The sequence below is a fragment of the Musca vetustissima genome, unplaced genomic scaffold (assembly GCF_032173495.1).
Source record: "Musca vetustissima isolate MV318-11 ecotype Yass unplaced genomic scaffold, APGP_CSIRO_Mvet_v1 utg11186, whole genome shotgun sequence".
Classification (NCBI taxonomy): domain Eukaryota; kingdom Metazoa; phylum Arthropoda; class Insecta; order Diptera; family Muscidae; genus Musca; species Musca vetustissima.
The window spans coordinates 64,753-90,196 of record NW_026882082.1 but is presented as its reverse complement, the minus strand read 5'-3'; the positions used below and the strand labels follow the sequence as shown (position 1 = coordinate 90,196).

At 33.4% G+C, this 25,444-nt stretch overlaps 3 protein-coding genes across 3 annotated transcripts; 1 reads left to right on the top strand and 2 right to left on the bottom strand.

Moving 5' to 3' along the window:
• Nucleotides 1-515: 515 nt before the first annotated feature.
• LOC133328267 (calcineurin-binding protein cabin-1-like) lies at nt 516-7,228 on the bottom strand. Its single transcript, XM_061536817.1, has 2 exons — nt 2,161-7,228; nt 516-559 (listed from the first exon to the last, which is right to left on the bottom strand). The coding sequence occupies exons 1-2, from the start codon at nt 7,226-7,228 to the stop codon at nt 516-518; spliced, it is 5,112 nt and encodes a 1,703-aa protein (XP_061392801.1).
• A 2,851-nt stretch (nt 7,229-10,079) lies between these two features.
• LOC133328266 (repetitive organellar protein) lies at nt 10,080-13,537 on the top strand. The gene is made up of 5 exons (XM_061536816.1): nt 10,080-10,216; nt 10,353-12,302; nt 12,359-13,198; nt 13,270-13,395; nt 13,451-13,537. Exons 1-5 carry the CDS (start codon nt 10,100-10,102, stop codon nt 13,535-13,537), a joined length of 3,120 nt encoding a protein of 1,039 aa, XP_061392800.1. The 5' UTR covers nt 10,080-10,099.
• A 3,132-nt stretch (nt 13,538-16,669) lies between these two features.
• LOC133328265 (uncharacterized) lies at nt 16,670-24,368 on the bottom strand. The gene is made up of 7 exons (XM_061536815.1): nt 24,225-24,368; nt 23,103-24,090; nt 18,801-18,919; nt 18,389-18,519; nt 17,824-18,019; nt 16,878-17,752; nt 16,670-16,788 (listed from the first exon to the last, which is right to left on the bottom strand). Exons 1-7 carry the CDS (start codon nt 24,366-24,368, stop codon nt 16,713-16,715), a joined length of 2,529 nt encoding a protein of 842 aa, XP_061392799.1. The 3' UTR covers nt 16,670-16,712.
• Between the last annotated feature and the right edge of the window lie 1,076 nt (nt 24,369-25,444).

The following is a 25,444-nucleotide window of genomic DNA, read 5'->3' as shown; positions in this document are numbered from 1 at the left end:
ACTTGAAGGAGAAATAGTTAGAAATATTGATGAAATGTTTCTTTTTCTTTCATTATTTAATGCTTTTTTGTTGTGTTTTATGCATAGCAAATAAATCACAATTAATAGTAAAATTGTGTTTACTATTAAAGAATTTTATGAAACACAGGGATTACAACGATAATTTACGAACGATTCAAAACGTAGATGATTTTGTCGATTTTCAAAATCAAATCATACATTTCGTATATTTATTTTAACGATTAATTCATTGCACTGTCGATTCTATTAATCGAAATTGTTTTCAATTATTTGCGAGTATTTCAATAGACCTGAAACAATAATAAAAAAATATCGAAAATCATGTCATCCCTAAAAATTATTATCGATAATGATGTCTATAGAAGTTAAAAACAAAACTTGTATTCGTCAATATGGACTTGCTATCGACAAGGAATTCTGTAGAAACCATTAGTATCGATAATGAATTCTGTTTTAACCATTATTATCGATAACGATTTTCAGAGAAACCTTTGTTAGTGATTACTACTATAGAAACCAGTGTCATCGATAACCAACTCTACTGGAACCATTCGTATAGGAATCATTGTTATCATTGTTATTATATATATATATCATTGTTATCGACGAGGATTTGTATAGAAAGCATTGTTATCGATAACGATTTACCTAAAAACACTGTTATAGATAAGGAATTCCATAGAAACCATTACTATCGATGAAGATTTCTGTATTGTTAATACCATTGTTATCGAAAAGGATTCTATAGATCGATAATGATTCTATAGATACCATTGTTATCGATAAAAATATCTATAGAAACCATTTTTATCGATAAAAATTTCTATATAAAAATATTGATATCGACATTCATTTGCATATAAAACATTTGGTCTGTTCCCGTACTGCAAGAATGTACCCGATTTTCCTATTTCCTTCGATATCATAAAGGAAAAAAGTGTTATCGGAGTAAAAAATTGTAGATTCTGGCAGTACGAGAACAGGCCAATTGTTATTGACATTGATTTGTATAGGACAGTTTGTTATCGATAAGGAATTATGTATAAACCATTGTTATCGATAAAGATTTAAATAACACGTTGTTATCGATAAATATTTTTGTAAACCCACTTGTTATCGATAAGAATTTCAATAGATTCAATTTTATTTCATAAACGAGAACCTAGCCCAAAGGGCCATGAGCGATTCCAAAAACTTCATTACATGGACTACTCCAAAGCTACCTAGATACTAATGTTACCGTTAAAGATTTATATAAATACACTTGTCGATAATAAGGATTTATATAGTAACCATTGTTATCGATAAAGATTTCTATAAAGACATTTATTATCGATAATGAATTCTATACAAACCATTGTTATCGATAAAGAATTCTATAAAAACATTTGATAAAGATATAGATTTCTATAGAAACCCTTGTTATCGATAAGAAATTCTATAAAAATCATTGTTATCGATAAGGATTTGTAAGGAAACCACTGTTATTGACTATATTTTCTTTTGAAACTATTGCTATTGACATGAATTTGTATAGAAATCACAGTTATCGACAAGGTTTTCTATAAAAACGCTTGTTATCGATAATGAATTCTATGGAAAACATTGTTAACAACAAGGATTTCTATAGAAACCAGTCTTATCGAAATTTATTTTTATGGATATCATTGTTATCGATAACGGTTACGATAACGTCTGTTTCAGACGTTATTTTTACTACAATAATTTTTTTTTCCTTTATGATACCAGAAAACTTTTGTGGATTATTGCAGTACGGGAACAGAATTTAAATTATTTTATAATTATAATTTACAATAATCGGAATCCTCCTCCCTTATAAAAAATAAAAAAAATTGAAGTGTTTGTTTTACAATTAATAGCTTTTTATTCTGTCCTTTGCAATGCAAACAAATATAAAAAGAAATGTTTAAAACATATTTAGAATAGAACAACATTTACGATCAAGAAATTATCAAGACAAGGGGGTGTATGAATGCATTTATTTCCGAATATGGCACAGCCACAAACATTTTATGAAAAATGAAATACCAGTTGCCGTTGTTTTTTTTTATTCTGTTGTTTTAAAATTTGAATTTTGTTCTCGTTGTTGTTCCTGCTGCAACAAATGGGCATAATAACCCTGCAATAGCAACAAGTCTGCTGTTCTATTCTCAAGAAATGGTGTAAATTCCAATGGTATATATGGGTGTGGAGCAACAGGAGGAGTATTCATCTCAAATCCTGATGGATTGAATTCCGATTGTGCGAAGTTGGGAAGATTCAATTTAGTTAAATTATTGACCGGTTTAGTGGCCGAGGAGATCATATTTAAACCAGGAATGTTAAACGGCCTTGTAGCCATGGCACCTACTAACGAAGTGCTGGACGACGGATTTGCCTCCGCCGATTTTTGTATTGTAAGCTGTTGCAAACACAACTTAACGGCCAAATCTAAAAAGTTGCAATTTTCTGGGACATTTTTTACTTTATCCTCGATGAAAAATTTATAGACATCGACGAGTAGTTTAGTAAATAACGACTCCTTTTGATTCATATATTTGATGCATTTTTTGTGAATCTTATAAATGTCCACTAGCAGATTTAGCAATTGTTGATCATTGCGTTGTCCTTTGCGATTTTCATCCAATACATTGCGTAATATCTCAACACAATAAGTTATACATAGTTGACACAATTCTTTGCGATCGGCATCGGCAATATAACGCTTATCGGCATCGGGTGTTTTATGCAGATTCAATGAAATATCTATCAGGATTTTGTGATTGTTAGTCTTCAGCAGTAGTAGAATTAGTATGCGTACACATTTCACCAAATGGGCTGAGAAACTCCCCGGTCGATCAATTTCCGAGGATGGTATACGCCAAATGCCATTAAATAAATTCGTGTGTTTCTTCTCGTAGAACAGTCCATTGACAATGTTACCCAGGCTGGTTTTATATTGACCCATTAGCAGCTGTTCGGCCACTTCTAAATTGCGCAGCTCAGTGGGGCCATTCATAAAATGATAAACCAGCCGGTATATGGATTTGTAATGTTCGGGGAAGCGCGTTATACACTCTTCAATGTTCCTCACAACCATTTCATAGATCCGTTTGATTTCATTCAGGCTGTAGGTGTTAGGGTTGGCGGTTTTATTTTTCATTGTCGCATCGACTGCATCCGAGTCGTCACTATCACTCGATGATTCCGATGATATGGTAACTGTGGAAATTGAGCTACTTCTGGATAAAATTGGCATGATTTCAGTTGGTGCATTTGAACGTGTTTCCGTAACCTGTAACGTTCCAGACCCTCCCCCACCTCCTACGGGTGTATCCTTTATTTGAGTGCTTCCTTGATTGTCGCTTGATGAAACTTTGCCCTTAATAATATTCAAAGAACTACCATCAATTTTAGCCTTGTTCAGGGCAAAGGGACTATTTGCTAATTTTTTTAAAACTTTCTTAAATAGGTCTCCATGATTCCTGGATACTATGTTTTCTCGGGTGACAATATATTTTATGATGGAGGCATTTATGCGATAAAACACCTCCAGGGCCTCCACAGATAACGAGGTGGGATTACTGTGATTCACTTTGATGGGATAGGTGGCATTGCTTTCGTACAGATAGTTGGCTGCCAACAGATAATTATTGATATAAGTACTGGGATCTTCTTGGCGTTTCTCGGAGATTTTTCCCAACATATATTGACACAGCCATTTTTCATCATTGCTATCAGCTGAGGTGTGGGCATCATCGCCCACAGAATTTTGTATTGAATTTGTTGTGGTAAAACAGTTGTGGGCAATATTCAACAACTTCAATTTTCTTTCGGCCACCACTTCATCCAATGGACTTCCCTTCTCGGCAGATTTGGTACCTCTTAGGTGGCGCGAGAAAAACGACTGTAGGGTATAACAAAAAGAACCATATTCAATCCATAAAAGCGTCTGAAATCTGTCCAGCGTAATGCAGCATTCGAAGCAGCGTATCACTTGTTCACACTCCTTCCACAGGGCATCCAAATTGATTTGATCCAAACCGTTTAGTTTGGTTTCAATTTGACTGGCCTTGGACAGGGCCACACCAGCCCATGAATCAAATCTTGAGGGATTTATAACCAAGTCCAGGGTGTAAAATTTTATGGCCTTGGTAAAATCGCGACTTTTAAAATTATAATCTGCCAGGAGATAATAGAGGTTCTTTAGTTTGTAAGGAAACTCAAAGTCATCCTCAATTTGGGATGGATGTTCACTGCTCAAACCCTCTATGTAGTTGATAACCTTAAAGGTGCTCTGGGAGGGGTCAACTTCTCTGGGCACCAAGCCAACAATTTTCATTAACATTTGTTCCATATCCGATGTTATGGACTCCAGTTTATAGGAATTAAATTCTGGCAATTGTTCCGGTTTGTAGATATCGAATATCTGTACTGCACGGGACCAGTTTAATTTCACCGGTTCAGCTTCATGATCTTCAAGATATTTTGAACGTGCCTTTCTCGGCGGATATTGGAATAGGCAATATGTTACCTGTTCAATGTATTCGTACATGACATCACGACAACCATCGTAGATGGGAGCTTTCAAATTTGTTACCACCGCATCCAAGATATACTGTAGAAATTCGCCATTATCATTGGAACACCAGTGACGTCTGCCCAAATATTCGTGGGCCGTGAATAGAATTTGAAAAGAGGCCGGTACTAAATCATCAGCTTCTTCGGCACTCTTACCTTCATCCCGCATTTCTTCATCTCTTAAGGCCAGTTGGTGTAGTATCGACCACAGAGGTTTGAAATCCAGATCCTTGCCATGTGAATTATTTTTCTCAAAATTGCCATCAAATTGATAGACCACGAGGCGTATCAGATTTTGTACCATACGGCAGAGATTCTCATTTGCAAGTGTGGCCACAATATCACGCCCTACATTTAAAATAATGGCTTCGATATATGAAGTTACGTAATTGATAAAAGTGGACATCATCTTTTGCCTGCTCAGGCTTGGCCTGGTTTCATCCAAAAAAATGCCCACCGAGTAATGGAAACATTTCTCACACCACAACAAACATGTTTCGTACGACGCCAACTTCCATAGGGCCTGTAGAAGTATTTCAAATATCGTTTGAGTATCTTTCAGCCAATATTCATTTTCGAAATTATTCGCCGTGATTTCCACATTTCTTGTGATAACATCGACAAGTTGGGGCCATTGTTGTTTATCATACAACACCCTCAAGCTGCATATGTCCATTTGACTTTTGTATTGACTCTTCATATTGCCAACTAAATCCAATTGCAGACAATATCCCCCCGAGTGGGGTAAATGTAATACGAATTCGGGAGTATTACTTTGTCCTCCCAACAATATTTCAATTTCATCCAAGCATGTCAGGCAGCCAGGATAATCACTGCTGGCAGCGCATAGCAAATATTTGATATAGGTCAGACGTATTTCAAAATGGTCCACATCAGTGGAATTTCTTCCTTTGCCTTTACTCGATCCAATGTTGAAACACAAGTGATAAAAGATGTTCTTCCATTTTGGATCTTCAAATAGCTCCTCACAGGCAGTTAACTCGAGAAATAACAAACAAATACGATAGGAGGACATAAAATCCAAGGCGGCCAATTGATTTGCGGTGGGTAAATCGAAATAGGACATATAAAGCTCAAAGATTTCGGTGTACAATGTCTTAATCGACTGAGGCAGGGAAATGTTCCAAAAACTTGAAACGCTTTTCAACCATTTGAATATAATTTCCATTAAATCAGTCTTCGTTGATTTGAGGTTATTTAAGAATTCCTCAAATACCGATAAGGTATCTGTATGGAACTCATCCTCAGTGGGTGGATTAGCACATTTGGTACATTGCCGATCAGCATTTACATTGTTTTCTTTTTCGGTAGAATTCTCTCCAAATGGCCACGATGAAGCTGGAATCTCCTGCATATATTTGGAAAATGTCCGTCGTAAATAGGAATTTAAACTATCATCGGGTTCCTCCTTATCGGCTTTCTTGCGTGATGAATATCTTCGATTTTTGTGCCAACCCCATTGTTCGAGAAAATGTAAATCACTGCAACGTCTTCGGGCCTTGTTTTTGGTGGTCTCAATGCCGCCCTCAACCTTGGCATTTGAATCCGAGTCATCATTATTGGAATCCATTGGCTGGGATTCCGATGCATTTTCCACAGTAATCTTGTTCGTATCAACACCACCACCACCGAGAGGAGTTGTTGTAGAATTCGATACTTCTTGCATATCTTTGTTGTCCTCATTTTCCTGGAGAACACTATCGGCATTACAATTGTCAGCATCTTTTGAGGATTCCGTTTTCATAACATCTTTAAATTCGAATTGGAAAAACAAACTAATTCCATTAGTTTGTAAATACTGATGAAACTGCAATATAAATTGACCTATGGAACGCCAATTTAAATTATCAATCTGCATGCTTTGCAAGTTAACATCACAGCTCAATATATCATTTGAGGGTTGGATACCACCACCCATGACATTTTTATACACACGTTTTAAATGGCTTTCACACGTATTGTTGTTGTTGCGAGGAAAATCATGTGCCGAACTGTTCGTCATATTCAACACCGAGGAATTCGATTTAAACCATGTCAAAATATCCAACACCATTTCATACGCCGCCTTATGTTTCGGATCACTGGTACACAATTCCCGTGCATGATTATACAGTCGTATCAAATTGCAATTATAATTCAAAGACATCAGCAAGCCATCGGCTGCCTTCCAATGCAATGCATTGCTGGCCAAACATTTTTCGAAAGCATATTCCGCCAAATCCACCGAATTCAATTTCAGAGCCAATTGGGCAAATTTATGCAATGTATAGATATCGGTACTATCAATCAATATTGCCGATATATAATGGTGCAGAGCCATTTCATACTCCTTCTTGTCCTCCAGTATAAGACCAATATTCTTATGACAATTGTATTTAATAAATATCATTTTGTTGTTGTGGTGCTCCTCGTTTATCACCTGGGTATCCAACAGTTCATTGAGCAGGGAGAGGGCTGCTTCAGTGTTACCCTCCGCTTTAAGTTTAATGGCGCGCACATATTCACTTTCGGCGATGGCTTCCTGAGCTTCTTTTGTTGCGACAAATTCATCCTGCTCCGAATCTCCTACTTCCTCGTCATCGTTCAGTGCAACAATTTTAATCATTTTCCCCCGGTGTAAATTACTGTGTTCGGGAACGAAGTTATTCGAAGGAATGATTCCGCGGAGATGCGACCAAAGAGAATGACCAATAAAACTGGGCAAAAGAGAAGAAAATGTTGTTTTTGTTTACGAATGAGTGTATAACAAGTGTGATGATGAAAAATTGGCACATAAAAATGTGAGAAACAACTGATAAATAGGTAGAGGTAATTCGAATTCAGAATTAAGGGGTAAACACATAAGTGGACTTCAGGATTGACATGTTAAGTTTGCTGCCTTTATTGTAAAATATTAAAGGAGAACGGCGTCCAAAATCCAGATTGACTCTAATATTCCTTTATAAATTGGCATTTCATACAAAGCCAACTTAACAGGCCAGCCCTGAATCCTCATATGTGTTTCCCCCTTTAGTTCGAATGTTACAAAAAGAATCTCTAAGTTTTTACTACGATAACAATTTTTCCTTTATGATTGGTATGTTCCCGTACTGCAAGAATCTACTACGATAACGAACTTTCGTTTTTGATATCGTAGGAAATAGTAAAATCTAGACTCTTGTAATACTGGAACAGGCCAAATATCGACAAAAATGTTTAAAAAAATGAGATATTCTTGCAGTACGGGAGCATACCATTAAGGAGGATTCAGGCCATGCCTGTTAAGTTGGCTTCGTATGAATTGTCAATTTATAAAGGAATATCCGAGTCAAACTTGAATTTGGACGTCGTTCTCTTTTATTCTTTTACAATAAAAGAGGCCAACCTGTGTTTCACCCTTCAAACTCCGAAGCGCAACACACACCATCGTTTCCTTGTTGATAACACACAACGTGACGGCTATCCGTCAACGCAAACATTCTGCTTAGCCATTTACATATCTTTCGCCATGATTCAATCTATAGATTCCTATGTGTTTGTGAATTGTTTTTTTTTTATCACCTAACAAAATCGATTTGTTTATCCCTACATCAGTGCGTTTAAAACAGCTGCTGGCATGGCCTATAAATAAGGTCACCAAGGGAGACCAGCTGATTATAGATACCTCTCAAGTTTGCTGTCAAAATGCATTATTGTGAATTGACATCCATTATGAAAACGTAAACAAAGTCGAAATTTTTGACATTAGACTTGAGAAAAAAACAGCTGTTTTCCGATTTCGATTGCTATCTTGGTGACCTTATTAATAGATCTTGGCTGCTGGCTAGTCTTCGGCTCATGGCCTATAAATAAGGTCACCAAGGGAGACCAGCTGATTATCGATACCTCTCAAGTTTGCTGTCAAAATGCATTATTGTGAATTGACATCCATTATGAAAACGTAAACAAAGTCGAAATTTTTGACATTAGACTTGAAAAAAACAGCTGTTTTCCGATTTCGATTGCTATCTTGGTGACCTTATTAATAGATCTTGCTTCGGCTCGTTTGCTTTCACCATAGTTTACAGGGTTGTAATTTGCAAACTCGGAATGTGAGCTGCCCTAAAACAAAGTTAGAGTCTAAACGCAACCATAGAGTCTAGAGTCAGCGACAGCCCTTTGCCGTGTATTTCTTATAGGCAACGGGAAATCGCGACGGCTGACGTTCTCGTCTAGCGGCTTGACGCTAGAATAGATTTTATTCATTTTTGCTCAGCGTCATACTCAAATGTTCTCTCTTGCTCTCAGTTGAGTTGCCATATTTTAGGTAAAAATGAACAGTGCTACCAAATTTCAATGAGAATCTATATCAAAACATATGGCAGTGCTGTTAAAAAAACAAATATTTTCAAAGATTGTGGACGTTTTTTGAACGAATTAATAATAAAATGGAAGAAAAATAATTTTTTCAATAATTTTAAGGGCCCCATACACTATACATCATGCCGTACAGCATTTATCATAGTATCCCAGTTGTACAAAAAATATCAATTGTCTGCTATTATATAGTTATATAGCTAGTTACTTGGTGATCTAGTTACTTCATACCCCAAAAAGGAACACAAAATAGACTGTTGGATTTTTTTGTCAATTGAAAAAGTTGTTTACGCACATCATACCAATTCAGTAGTTACTGGTTATGCAAAGGGTAATGAATCGACTATCGAAATGACTGTATACTGGTAACGCAGGCAGGGGACAATTGACTTCCCCAATGACATACACATGTTAAATTCACCAGTCTAGGGCATGAAGTGGTAACTAGTGGTACTTACAGGTAATTAGTAAAATATCTAGTTCATCACCAGTTAGTCGAACTACTGGGATGTGTTATTTTTTGAAAGTTTATTTATGTATGAGTGACACACACAATGCATGAAGAAAATCAAAATAGTTTTGATTTTGAAAATGAACCCCTATCAATCTGGTGAATAATATTAATTTTGATAGTTGTCAGTAAATAATTTTGTATACAAAAATAATAAAATTGTGACGGAATAAAAAACAACTGAATTTACGATAAAATGCAATTTTTGGGACAAAAATCGATTTTTTGGAATAGTGATTGAAGAGTTTGCCATACACTAGTCAATCTCACATATACAAAAAGGGGTTCATCGGCATGACGGCATGATTTATAGTGTATGGGGCCCTTTATCCAAGTTCCTTGACATTATTGTTTATTAAATAATAAATTGAATTTTGTTTGCACAACGTAAAATTTTCTGTCAGAAAATAAAAACAAATAATTGACATTTTGTGCCGCTAACGCTAACTCTTTCGTTTGGTTTCCACGCCGGCGAAAAAGTATGACGCTGACTCGTGACTCTCTGGTTGCGTTTAGACTCTTACTTGTAATCTTTTGGGCTTGCTGAATGGACGCAGATGCATCATTGAATTAGTTTAAAAATTTATTTAAAAATTATTAACTGAACTTATCGTCTTGCTGGCAAGGAAGATGAATACGCCGGGTATTAGTTTATTTAAGGGAGCAGAAAGCCTGAAAATAAACACCAGCTTAGAAAGGCAGGAGGAAGAAGAGGATTTGGAAGATCAAAGGCGAAGGCAAGCAGAGGTATTTCTAAAAAAACATTACTTTAGAACAAAATAAATAAAAAAAATAAAAATTTAAATGTTAAATATTTTTATTTTGTCTTAGAAAAATATATTTTTTAATATGAATATTAATTTTTTTTTGTTTCCCTTCCCAGCTTGGTAACCTATTACAAAATGCATTTGATGATTTAGATGACGACGAGGGGACAATTGATTCCACAACAAATTTTCAAAGTGACTTGGCAACAGATGATCATCAACAGCTTGAAGTCGCCTTACCTTCTCACCCGTATGGAAACAATGTTTTTAATAAGCCACAACAGCCATTTGCGGCTCAACCTGCGGATCATTCTTCATGTGAAGCTGAAATACATAACTTGAAAATGGCTTTGGAGTCACGTAGCCGAGAATTGGAACATTCACAAGGGCTTCTAAAGGAGGAATATAAAGCACGCAATGAATTGGAGAAAAAATTATCCATAACCGAGGCTGAATTAGATCGTGCTTTGTCAAATCGCAATAGTACTCATGAATTGCTGGTGGAAGCCAAAGAGAAATGTTCCAACCTAGAGAGTATGATAGACAAACTAAAGACTGAAAAGAAACAAATAGAAGCTGAGAATAATTCGCTGATAGGAAAACTGGATACAGCACAAATGCTGCTCGCCGATGTTCAAAGAAAATACGATATGGTCGAACGTGATTTGAACAAAAATACAGAGCGTAATTTTGAAATGAAACGTAAACACATGGAAGATATGCATCGTGCCGAAATGGAGATACTGCAACAACAAATACAACAAACAGCTAATAAATTAGATAAGAAATCCTCCGAATTGGAAGTTATGAATACGCGATATCAGACACTGCAACAAAATCATGAAATGATGCTATGTGACAAGGCCAGTAAAATCAATGATCTAAGCCATGCCTTGGATCAGGCCCAGAAACGTTGTGAGGAACTGATGTCACGTCCTGATTATTTTCAAGAAAACGTTCGACTTCAAAAGCTTGTGGCCAGTCTACAGGAACAAATCAAGGGCATGGAGAAAAATATTGCCTCTCTGACGGAACGTTTGGAAATGACAACGGCTGAATTGGATGTGATGGATAGTGTTTTACATCAGCACAATATGGAGGATACACCCAGACGTTTGAGTCAAACGCATGGACGTGTTGTCGGCAGTACACCACTTAATCCCATTGATCGAGTGGGCAATCTTAAAGATGAATTATATAGAGCATTGGCCAATGTTAAAGCCAAACGGGAAGAGGTAAAACGACTACAACAAACCGTCGAGGATAAACAAAATGAAATACGAATTCTAAAACAAGAAGAAAATAAATCCTTGGTGCAAATTACCACTCTCAAAGAGGAGAATATACGTTTGGAAAATAAACTTAAATTGCTTGAGGAAGAATATGAACATTTGAAGTCCAACAAGGATCCCAATAGCACCCAACAAGACAATCAATTGCAAACGCTGAAACAAGAACTCGAAGAATTACACAGTCAACACAAACAGCTGAAGATGCAATGTGCCACCCTGGAGCAGGAGAAACAAAGTCAAGAAATGGAACGTAAAAAATTGGACTTTCAAATAAAAAATCTCGAAATTGATTTGGAGGAGCTGAAGCAAGAGCATGAAAGTTTGAAAATGAATTATGAACATGTGTGTAAAGAAAACATGGATCTAAAGCAACGGAATACCACAGACAATTTGCGCTTGGAATTGGAGAAACACAAGTTTCTGCTCAAAGATGCCCAGGCAGAATGTGATCGTTTGAAAAATCTCTATGTCGAAATATCAAATGCCAAGGAGGCTATGTCATATGAAATGGATAAGCTATTGAAATCCGATCAGGCCAAAGAATTACAAATGGCCAAAGAGAAAATTGCCCATCTACAGAGATCTTTGCAATTAGCGGAAGTTAAGACCTCAGAGTTATCCAAAATGTTGGAAACTGAAAAATTGTGCCATGAAAGGGAAGTGGGCACCTTGAGAGAAAAATTGGAAAAAGAAAAGGTGGAGGCTTCGAAAGCTTCCAAAGAAGCTGCAAATGAATGTGCTAAATGTATGGACTATGTGGCTGAATTGACCAAGGTAAGTGGTGTTTTTGTTAACATTTTTCAAAATAATATTCTTTTATTTTCTTTTAGTTTGAAATACAAAATCTTAAGCTGACCAATATTAATGCGGTTTGCAAAAAAGAAATTGATGATTTGAAAAAGGAGTTGAAAACATCCAATGATCACATTGCTGAACTCAATGATCAACTAAAAATATCCGAACACCAGGAACAACTTATTAAAGAACTCAAAACCAAAGCCGCCCAATTTGAGGAATACATAAAATCGCAAAGTTCAACAGCAGATAATTCCCACAGTTCATCGGTACGCAGCTCTAAGCAAATGAGTGACAAAAGTGTTGTCACCTCTCCTGAACTTGAACGAAATGAGACAAAGAAAATAGAGGCCCGCATACGCGATGAAATGGCAAAAATCTTTGCAGTTGAATTGAAAAAAATCCAACTGAAAATGCATCAAACCCAGGAACAAAGTTTATGTTTGCAACGGGAATATCAACATGTTACGGCCGAGTTGCAGCAGCGACAAAATGAAGTGGATCAATTGAAGGCGGCAATATTACTGGATCGTGAAAAAATGGAAGAAATTCTCAAACAAAAGGACGAAGAAAATCATGAAATGCTACAAAAAATGAATTTGATTGTGCAAAAGTCCCGGGAAGAGTTGCAAATGAAAATTGCGAAAATTAAGGATTTGACACACGAACTTAATGAACGTCAGCAGCAAATTGAAGCGGAACGCCAGTCTATGAAGGCTGTTATGAAACAATGGGAGGAGCAAAGGAAATCCCTCGACACCGTGGAAATGGAATGGAAACAAAAGTTTTTGGATTTACAAAAGGCTCATGAATTGTCGATAACGTCGTGGCAAACTAAATACAATTCAGCCAAGAGAACGGCAGCTAATTATAAGGTGGGCAATTTGAATTCGATATATGATTCCTTTTAGCATTATTTAAAACTTTTGTTTAATATTTGTTGCAGCGCTATTCGGAGGATAAAGAAGCTCACATGCTCAAAGAATATGATCGTTTAAAATTTGAATATGATGCTTCGTTGGCCAAAATAGAAGCACGTTTAAAAGAGGCATATGAAAAGAAAAACAAAGAAGTGAGTAAAATTAGAAATAACTAATCATTTAAATAAACAATTATTCCATTTTCAGCTTATGAATGCCCTGAATGATAAGAATGCCAATGGTAAAAATAATCACAACAACAACAACAAAGAAAACACAGCAAGCAATTCATAGATTTTAAGTTATTTAAATATTTATAATTATATGATGTTCTTCCTAGATAAATTCTATGTAAACACACATTTTGAAAGCACTGGTCTGCTTTTTCCCCCCATTCCTAATCGTATTATGATTGTTATGTATTTTTATTATTTATGTACTCAATTCATGTATTAATCTTTTAAGTTGTGGAAATTGCACATTCCATTAATATTTTCTTCATAAAAAATTTATTATTTTAAAAATGTAAAATGTTATAAATGTATTATCACAAAAAATAATAAATATTATTATCAAATTGGTTATTTTAATAGCTCTTTTAAATATAATAAGGAGTCCACACACATAAATCTTCTTAAAAAATTGTTCCTTAAAATTACTCTCTGCCTCTCTGCCTTGCAATTTTTCGGCTATCCTATGTACCGTTACAATTGATGTCTTTGTTTTTGCTGAAAGACAGACAAAACTGTCCGAGGGTTAAAATAAGACTTGTTTTTTTCCAAACTCTGTGCCTTCAAATTTTAGATTTTTATTCCGACAAAAAAATTTTTTGACACTGAAAGGGTTAAACGACTACCCTCCTCATGTCCCTGCTTCAAAAACAAATGGGGGTTTTAAATTAAATTACCATCAGCCTTGAAAATATATTATGTATAAAAAATAAGTTAATAAAACACTTTATATATTTTTAATGATTCATTTTTTCATTTATTTTTATTTCATTTTATATTGATTAGGGAATAATATGTTGTTATTTTTTTCTTGTTTAATATTTTTTGTTAATCACAATCTCTGATCTAAAAATTATAAAATTATTATACAATTGAATCAGTTCGTTAATAAATGTGTGTGTGTGTGTATATAGGTATGTATATTTATAAATAGTCGAATGCAATTGTATGTATATATGCAGTGTTATTTTTATATATAAAGAAACAAAAACCATTTCATTGATTTTATCAATATCCTGTTCGAGGACTGTTTAAGGACTCGCTTTCATGACTACGACTGTAAAGTTTAAAATCACTTAAAATTATATAAATAAAAAAAGCTTTGCATACATAAAATAATAATAAAAATATAATAATAATAATGGTATGTTGGTAAGGTGGTTTTGTTTATCTATGATCTATATGATTAATCAATCATTTGCAAATTTTATAGGTTAGGTTACAAAAATATATATATCATAAAAATTAAAAAAAAATGTTTTTTTATTCCTACAAATTAAGTAGAAATTAGTCTGTTTTATACTAACTACTACAAACAAAATATTTTTTGTTGTTGTTATATGTAAATTGAATATGTTTTGTTGTTGTTTTGGAAATGGAATGATAAATTATAGTGTTTGGCTGAAAACATCAAGGGTACTCATTTTTACATTTCAATTTTTCCACATACCCACATACATAAAATAATGCTTAAAAATGAAATACTTAAAAATCGTTTTCTGGTAGTATTAGAAAAAAAAATATTCCCAAAATCCATCCATCAAAAATTTTTGAAAAGAAAAAATCTTAAAAAATCCCTGCTGGAAAAATATTCCTAAACTTTCCTGATTTTTAAAGATCTTAAAAAGTACGTAAAAAAATAAAAAAGTTATAGACGACCAAAAAATATGTTTAAAAATTCCCCAACTTTTATAGAATTTTAAAAATCCACACCCTGAAAAATAGTCTTGAAAATACACGCATTTTTTTATAAAAAAATATTTTTGAAAACAAATTGTTCACTGAATTTTTTCCATTATAAAAAATAATTTGGAAAAATATTTTAAAGAAAAATCCACATATTTTATAGATTTTAGAAAAATATTTTTAAAGAATTCAACACAATTTTATAAAAATAATCTTAAAAAGACTTTTTATAGAAAAAACTATTTTTAAAAAATCTAATCTTAAAAATTCCACAATTTTATAGACTTTGGAAATCTACTTTTAAAAAATCTACGCCTTTTGTAGACCTGGAAAAAAACATTCTTAAGAAAATCCACGAATTTTACTTTTTTTAAATATACTTAAAAAATTATATGGAGATAAGAAAAATATTTTTAGAAAATCCACAAATTTGGTGGAATTGGGAAAATCTTAAAACAAAATGCACGTCAATTATTGATGTTAAAAAGTATTCCTTAAAAACTCCACGCCTTTTATAGAAATTAAAAAATATATATATTTTTAGAAACTCCACGCCTTAAATACCCCTTGAAAAGTATTTTCATAAAAATCAACACCATTTACATTCCATTAAAAAAATTCTTTAAAAAAATCCCATTATTTACAAAATTTAAATAAAATATCTAAAAAATCAACGTTCTTTATAGGCCAATATTCCTAAAAGTAGTATTAAAAAAATTTAAATATTTCATGGGAATGTTCTACAATTTTTTATAAACTGAAAGTATATAAAATTAAATAAAAAATCCCCTGTGTATTTTTCATGTTCTACAATTTTTTATAAACTGAAAGTATATAAAATTAAATAAATAATCCCCTGTGTATTTTTCATTTTCAGCCAATATTTACGATAAGTCTATCTACTAAAGTTGTCTATATGTAAAATATTCAAATTATACTATAATAAATTTCAAATATATTTATGATATATAAATTCTAAGATTTTCTTTGTGAAAATAAATAAACAAAAAATACAATTTTTATTTTTTTTTTAATTTTACATTTCCATTTCATTAACAAAAAAATACATTATCCAAAATAGCAATACAAATTTTTGGAAAAATATCAACACACATTTTTCTTCTAAAAAAATAATTTAAATGTTTTTTATTACAACTAATTAATATTTATTTATATATATACGCAAATATTAAACAAAAAAACAAAGCTATGTGGAATTAACAAAATAAGTATATTTTCGGAGATTATAATATAAATAAGAGTATATATGTGTATGTATGCATGTATTTATGTTGTATGTATATATTATATATGTGCACAATAAATTCTTAACAATATTTTAATAATAATAATCATATATGTATATGTTTTGTATATTATAAATATGGATGATTATAAGGAACCCAAAAGGAAAGAATTATTAAAAAAAAAACACAATTCAGATTATAACAAAGGAAAAGTAATCTGTGTGTTTTGTAAAGAAAGAGATTTGAAAATAAAAAAACTGATATTGAAGTGTTGTTATTTGTTGTTTGGGATTTAGAACAGAAATGTTAGCACCAAGAGAAAAAGGGACTTTTATTTTGGAAGCGCTGTGTAAAGGAGAAAAAGCCACGTGATGCACGGGATCTGAAATAGAAAACAAGGGAACAAAGAAATAAATAAACACATTTTCCCATAAAAATATATTTTTATTTTTTTTTTTTGTAGACACTCACCTTTCAATAACAACGGCAGGCATTTGCACCAATTGAACCGGTGATTTGCCATCCTTCAGGGCCTGTGTTAAATTCAAAATCTGTCCACGCATCACTGACATTTGTCGTTCGAATAGACGTTTATCGAATCCCTTATCCTGCTGAAACAGATAATACAAATCCGTACACAATTCTTCAACAAAATTCATATCCGATAATTGCGGCAGTACTAATTGTTTTATTTCTTCGCTAAATGGCACTTTAGCCTGTGGCAACCATGCCCAGTGATAGGGATAGGCACGCCATGAATCGGGATGTTTAAAGGGAAACGCTAAACCATTATCGATGGCTGCTATTTTAATTTCCGGAGCATCTACCACACTCCATTCGTTACGTTCTGTGGTTGGTTGTTTCCGTGTCTGTTTCGGATCACCCTCACCAGCCGACGACGATACAGACGATGAACTATTTGTCGTTGAGGTGCTATGCAGCGAACCAGATTGGATATCAACCAATTGGCCGCTGGCATTTTTATTTTGTTCAATGTTGTTATTTGTTGTAGCTGGTGTTTGTGTATCAATGGGATCGGTATTAATAATGTTGGCTGTTTTCACTTCATTCGATGATGACGATGTGGTGGTGGTGGCGTTACCGGAAAACAATGATTTGCCACCCGTACCATTCACTTTCTTTGTAATTTTCGGTTGAACATATTTGATTAACCAATTGTCATTGCCACGATCTGTATTACGTATAATATAATCTAAGACAACTAAACGTTCGAATTGCAATTGAAATGATTTAGCTAAGGCCTCAGAAAGTGGTTCTTGTTCGAAACGTCTTAGCCAATAGTCGGCATCTTTGTAGCCTTCTACAAAGGTTTGAAATGAACCAGTCTGGAAAAAGAAAATTGGATTAATGTAAAAACAAATTGTTGGGGAGGTTACTTAATTTAGATCGCGCATACCTTTAAGGGTAAACTCATACGGTTGAATTTAGCTGAGGGATAGTGTTCCTTGATCCTTCTCTTTAATTTGGCTTTTTGTCGATCGATGCGTGCATAATTGAAAGTTTCCGCTACCAATCGTACAACTCTGGTCTTTGGCACAACATTTAAATTCAATTTGCGATCGACTAAACTTGCACCGGCTTCCGAAAGGTAACTGGAAAGAAAAGGCATGAGAAACAAGAGATGAAGGTTGGTTATCATCATTTAGATGAAAGTTGTGGAAAATATATATGAGTGAAAAATCTAAATCTGAAGCGATTTTATTTCTGTTATGGCTTGGAAAAAAATATTTTTTTTAAAAAACCAAGCCTAAGCATTTTTATGGATTGGAAAAAAATATTCTTTAAAAACCTAAGCATTGTTTTCTAAAGAAAACAATTCTCAGTAACCTGGGAGTCTTTCTTCTATAGAAAAAAATCCCTCAGCAAACTGAGAAGTCTTTTTCTTGAAAATATTTTTTTAAACACCCTTATTATTTACAAGTTTTAGTATTTTACATTAACAATTTTGATTTTCCACTCACCCCTGATTTGGTATTAAACAGGCACGACCAAAACAACATGGACAACATAATTTATGCATCCATTTGGTCCATTTGGGATTAAGGCGTCCATAGGGTTCTTCATCTTTGGGTTTGAAAACAGCCAAGATTTTCTGAAATAATTAAAAAAAGTTTTATTATTTCCTTTCTACTACCTTTTCCCAGTTACAACATCAATGAGATGATTTGTGAATGTTTGACGTTAAACCAAAAATTTAACAAATATCTTCTCTGTTGTTAAATTTCCCCGTTAAGTCATCATTAAGAATTACTATTAGCTTTGTGTTTATGGGAGAGATAATATCTTAATTGGTCTTTAATTAAAATATTGTCAATTTTCAAAGCTAGAAGTGAGATGAGTGATGGAGTGAAATAGTTTTAAATTAAGTCTTACCCCCGAGGCATTTTTAACAAAATATGATCCACTGCTGCCTTGATAAATACGCTCCGGCATAACACCATGCTCAATGGCAAATTCCACTTGGGCAACAATCTCTGTAAAACTGGGATCATCTGAAAAGGAAAATTGGAAACAGAAGCACAGATTAGGAGTAAGTAATGTATCAAATTTTGTCATGGGCTGCGAAAAATAGATTTCTAGGTATTGAATATAGAGATGCCATGTCTGAATATGTTTAATCCTTTCCTAACACATTACAATAATTGTTATAATTCGCTTAGATAGAACACCTATTCACATTTGCTAAGGATAACATTCATTCACCCAATCACCCAGAAAAATGAGCCCTTTGACATTTTTTGTAGCAAAAGAAATTTGAAGATTTGAGAGGCTTGTTCAGATAGAATCCTTTTCGTGTATGTATATACAGTTCATTTCAGAACTTCTATTTAAAATTTTGTTTTTCAGGTATAATTACTAAAGAAATTCGTTTTCAATAACATCAGACGACCGGAAGCCCGCTTTCGACATTGTCTCTTGTAGAAATACTTGAAAGGACATAACATTTCCGTTGAGCGTTGAAACATATACTAGTAAAACCCAAATTGACCCGATGGCGTCTGAAGCAAAAACAGGCCCTAATAATAATTTTAATTCTTTTCAATTTATAACTTTGTTCAACGATATAAAAATAGTTTTTAGTTTTTTAGGCGGCCAATTTTCGAAGAAGAGAAAGGTACATCAGAAGGAAATACTTCCACATATTAGTTTAGTGTGTCGTATTTGATATTCATTGATTAAAAATTAATAAAAAAATTCACACACATACACACAAAACCTTAAATATATATAGTTTTTCAATTAGGAATCCTTTAACTTCAGCGCGCACACACACAAAAGCACACACTTGATGATGGCGGTGTGCCTTCGACGTCGTCACATATTAATTGGGCATACAACAATAATGAAATCTAAATTTTTTTTGTAAAATTTTTTGTTTTACCATAAGGACAGACATTGTTGAAGTTGAAAAGAATGGGTATAAGCTCAGGCGAAAGAACCAATTACCATTGAATTGCGTTGTTATATTTACACCAGCTGTTATGTATTCATATGAATCTACACTCTGCAATGAAATATTATCCATTTTTGGACGTTATAGTTATTGACTAGTCAAACAAAACTGTAGTCCGGCTTTTTTCGTCAAATGTTCGACTAGAGAAATGTAGTCTTTGTTGCTATATGTTGTGTGTTCTTTTCGGTTCGGTATCTTATACAATTTATTTGCAATTATTGTTTTAATTTTGTATGGCAGGGTTGGAATTTTCATTGCCACATGGACAAAAAATTCCTCAGTAAGATAAGGAACATTTTTCTATAGAAAAAAAAAATCCTCAGTAAGCTGAGGACAATTTTTTCTATAGAAAAAAGTCACCTCAGGTTACTGCGGAATTTTTTTCTATATAAAAGTCACCTCAGGATAAAAGTCATTTCAGGTTACTGAGGATTTTTTTCTATAGAAAAATTTTCCTCATCTTACTGAGGAAAAAAAATATAGAAAAAATTGCCCCCAGCTTACTGAGGATTTTTTTCTATAGGAAAAATTGCCCTCTGCTTACTGAGGAATTTTTTTCTATAAAAAAAATTGTCCTCAGCTTATTTTATATTTTTGTTTTATTTTTTTCTAAGAAAAAATTGTTTGTTTTTTTCTATAGAGCTTACTGAATTTTTTTCTATTTTGCCCTTTACTGATTAATTTTTTTCTATAGAAAAAATTATCCTCAGCTTACTGAGGAATTTTTTTGTATAGAAAAATGTCTGAAGAAATTTTTTCTACAGAAAAACTTTCTCCTCTGAGGAATTTTATTCCCAACCCTGGCTATTTTAGAATTAACCTCGTTTCTGTTCGTATTGCAACCAAATGAAGAATGTATGTGAACATACCAAAATAAACAATGTTGTTGTGGTTGTTGGCGTTATGAAAAAATCAGTGGCGGACACAAATGGTTATTTACTGAAACAAGTAGTTTCTGATAGTAATTCATATAAAATGTTTCCGAATAATAAAAGGGATATTGTTACCAAAAATACATAAAATTTTAAAGTGTGTCAATTTCAAGGCAATCACCGACAGGCCTTAAAAATCCGTCACCTTTTTAAAATCAGGACAATTTAATTGTAGTTGATAATAATGATGAGTGCTGTGGTGGGGGTGGTGATTTTCTGTTGTCGTGCGTGTTTATTGAAACGTGGCGTCACATAGCATTGCACTTGAATTGAACTCTTGACAGACGAAAGAATAAACAAATATATATAGTATATACACATGATGTATATTTTTCAAAACTCAAAGGTTAAGGATAAATACGTTATAACTTATATTCCTTTTATTTGCATTCTTGAAAAGTCGTTTAGATTTTTTTAAATACTAAATTTTTTAGCAAGTATAATTTTAATAATAACTTTTGTAAGAAGTTTATTTATTTTGCTTTTTTTGCACCTTGAAATTCAAAATTGTCGTTGTAATTAAATTCGTTGGCAAGATTTTCAATATACAATGGATTGATGTAGAAAACACTTGGATTGGTTAAATGTAAGTCTGTCGTTGTCATATTCGAAACTATGTCGGTGAATTTAACAAATCTACCAAATAAGCCGAAATACCTTAAAAACAGTTAAATTAAATTTGCATTTAATGCTGATAAGAGGACAGAAAGGCAGACTTACAGTCATTTTTAAGTGGACAATTTATACAACGACATTGAGCTTGTCCCCAGTCCCATGCCGCTGAGCTTGAAGAGATAGACACGAAAGAATGTGTTATCATTAACGGTGTTATAGTTTGAAGTTTTTCCACATTGTATTCGTCGTATGAAAATGAATAATCCGAACTGATACGAGTACAATAGGTTTCATCACATGGACAGGTGGTGATATTGCAGTGAGAACTTGTAATTTTATGCATAGCATGACGATAGAAACACACACACACAATCAATTTGATCTAATTTGCCGAAATTTTTTGATTTTTTTTTTTGCTTACAAAAAATTTTGTTAATAAATAAAAAAAAGTAAATTGATTTTGAAGCTTCGAAGTGAATGTGAAAGCAATTTGGCATATTAAAAAATACAAGTTTGTTAATCTGGATATGTATTATGTCAAAAATGGGATTTTTTTAAACACAAATTTTGTTATATTTTTGTTAATATGATATATATTTTATTTTCAATAGACCTCAGGATGGTAAAATAATTTCTACAGAAAAAATCTTTCCCCTGAGAAATCTTTCAGATTTTTTTTTTTTTGTTAATGGAAAAATTATTCCGCAGTCCTGAGGAATTTTTTTCTAATGAAATTAATTTCTATAGTCTGGGTTTATACATGCATCTTTTCTAAAAAACTGTGGTGAGTTCATAGAATTGAGAGGTATAAAAAGTGGCAAGGGGTAGAAATTCAAAAGTGAATCGAAAAGAGCAGTGGCAGAGTTGCTTAAAAATTTGCATGTATAAACTCAGACATAGTAAACTGATGAATTACACATCAAACGATGTGTAAATTAAAAAAAAAACATTACAGCATATTTTTAGGCTGTATAACGAACAAACGTTCATCTAAATGACTTGCAAAATAAAAAAAATAGGAAAACAAAATCATTCAAATCGTTTTGCCATTAGAAGATTGATTTTGAAATAAACTACACATCAATTTATTATTATTCTTAAATTAATTATTCTTAATTTATGTAAATTCGAATTATTCTTAAATTATGTAAACATAATAGCCATTGCTGATAGGGTTTGTAATATGGAAAGAACATATTTTGTAAATCACATTGGAATGTGAGTCATTGTTTAAAAATTTAGTTTTCAGCTGATAAGAATTAATATTTCCCCCAGTAAAGGAAACAAACAAAACATTTTGTTTATATACAGGCATGTGCTAATAATATAAATATTAACCTATTTGAAGGCATAATTGATGTGATGTGTACGGAATATTGGAGATATAAGAATAGACTTTGTTGTTGCAAAGTGACCTTTGCGCCAGTTGTTGCTAATAATAATAATAATTTATTATTATGGAATAATAGAGACAACATTAAAAAATTTTAAACGATAATGGCTGCATTTGATTTTTTGTTTTTTTTTTTTTTGCATTTTAAGCGACTTATGAAAATTGAGTTCATAGCATTGCTAGGGATTCTTTTAAGTTCTCACTTTCTGTTTTTTTTCCTTTTAATATAAATGTTAAACAAACAAAAAACCCAAAGGTTATTAACCACTTATCTGACTTACCCATAAATGTATTACATGCCACCTCATAGTGATCCCGAACAGCTCCCCCACCACCCAACAACGGTTGCGATTCACGATTATCACTACCGCCACTGTGGTCCATTATGCTTATTCCGCATTCAAAATCAACATCGGGTACTAGGCAAATTTCATCGGTGTCATCGTGTGAATTTATAGAATCCTGACGTAGATGCGGTGGCAAAACATTACTGCTAAACAAACGAACGGGTGCTGCAGTGGATGTTGTTGGCTGTTGTATTGCGTATTTAGATCTTGAAGCGGGCGAATGTGTCTTCGAACTGTAACCATAGCCGGAACGCGATGGACTGTCACTATACGGTTGTTGATTGCTTGGCTTTTGACTGCTCTCGTTAATGTCATCGCGTTGGCTACTTACACCGCCATTGCTCACCGAGGGAGAGGTTGTCGACGAGATGGTTATAATGCTTGTGTCGAGAGTATTTAACTGATGCGTAGCCGACATTGCATTTGTGGGAGCAAATAGTTGTTGTTGCTGCTGTTTGCCATTTGTTGCGGCTGTTAGTGTGGTTGAATTTGCATGACCATTCAACATTAGAGTGGAGGAATGTGGTTCGTTTGTTAAATCGCGGGTGTTGAAGAAATCATGTTCATCGAAAGCTAATACCGTTTGTTGTATGGCTGCATCTATGCTATGGGATGTATGATGTGTTGAGGTAAGGTTAGACGCCATGGATGACTTGCCGCCAACAACATCATCATCATCGTCGTTGCTATACTCTGGGTCGTCGTCATCATCATTGCCGTCATCACTATCGGGAGTAATAGCTCCCTGTACCGTTGTTCCCATACCACTGTCATTGACGCCAACTGTGTCATCTTCATCGTCGTCGTCTTTCAGTGATAAGAGCATAGGTTCGTGTTGCTGTTGTTTTGGTTTTTGTGTTTTACTGCTGTTGCTATTCTTTGGTTTTCTACGTTTCTTTTTGTTGAGACCAATTGTATTTATCTGTGGGGCCGACCATAGGTTATGAGGGGGTGAAACAAGACAAAAACAAACAACAATTAGCAAATAATTATGTTATCTCCTAATGTGGATGGATGTCACCTTAAATTATCTTAACTGTGGCTGCTAAGACTTACCTCAACTTCGGTGGTTAATAATTGCTGTTGTTGTTGGTGCAGCTGCTGCTGTTTATTATGGCTATTCATTTTATTTTCTTCATCTTCATCACTGTAGTGGTTCATCAAATCAACATCTTCCAATTGTACTAACGGAGTTGTCATTTTTTTACTTTTTCCTGTGTCCGTCCTTACACGACAGTCGTTTGTTCTACACTAGACGTTTACTCCCTTAAATAAAGGCAATGCCCTCTTTTTCTTTCCTTATGGTTGGAAGTATATAATAAAAAAAATTAAAAAACAAATCTATTCTTGTTTTCCTTCTTCTATATTTTGCTCTTTTGTTTAGTTGCTGTCCCTCACTTGTTTTGTTGTTGTTTTTTTTTTAATAATATTAATATATGTATTTTTGTTTTAATCTCTATGCTTTTCACAAAAATTATTGATTTTTTTCTTTGTTTGCGTTGTTTGTTGTTGTAGCTGCAAATTCATAGGTCTTCTCTATGTCGCATTTATTCTTACGTTTATGACTTTGTTTTCGAATATTTCGTTACTTATTCTAATCATGTATACTTAATTAAATTGTATTTAGTAGTTGGGTTTTTTTTTCTTTACACAAAAAGGAAAATAGTCTTCTAACTTTTAATCGAATGCACAAAAAATCAGTTGTCAACTGTCACTTTTTGCGAAAATAATATTCCACCCCTCTCGGAGATGACATATGATGCACGACTAATCGATTATATGAATGATTTATTTATCGAAAATATGTAATGTTTGAACACGTACTCACTGAACATACCCAACAGGGAAATCAAATGCGAGAAGTAAAACGGCATTTTAATTAGAGCTTTTTACGGGTTTAATCCACAACATGAGGATTTCTTTGACATATATACAATGTAATTGACAATTTGAACCCACTGCGTTAACGAAACCTGAAACTACCTTAGATAATGACACAGCAATAGCTTATTATAGAAAATTGAAGCCACATTTTTATTATTTGTATACCCTCCATCATTAGGTGGAGTGTATATTAAATTTTGTCAGCAAACCCCAGCTGATTTGATTCCAACGTAATATTAGTGCCAATATGAATGTGACAAATTATGTTTTTAAAGATCACCCAACAGGAAAATTGGGAACGCATACACTTCGAAATTTTTCGTTATTAATGCGGTGTACACACTATCATTTTTGAATGGCACTCTTGCCCAAATTTTGCTTGTTTGATAATG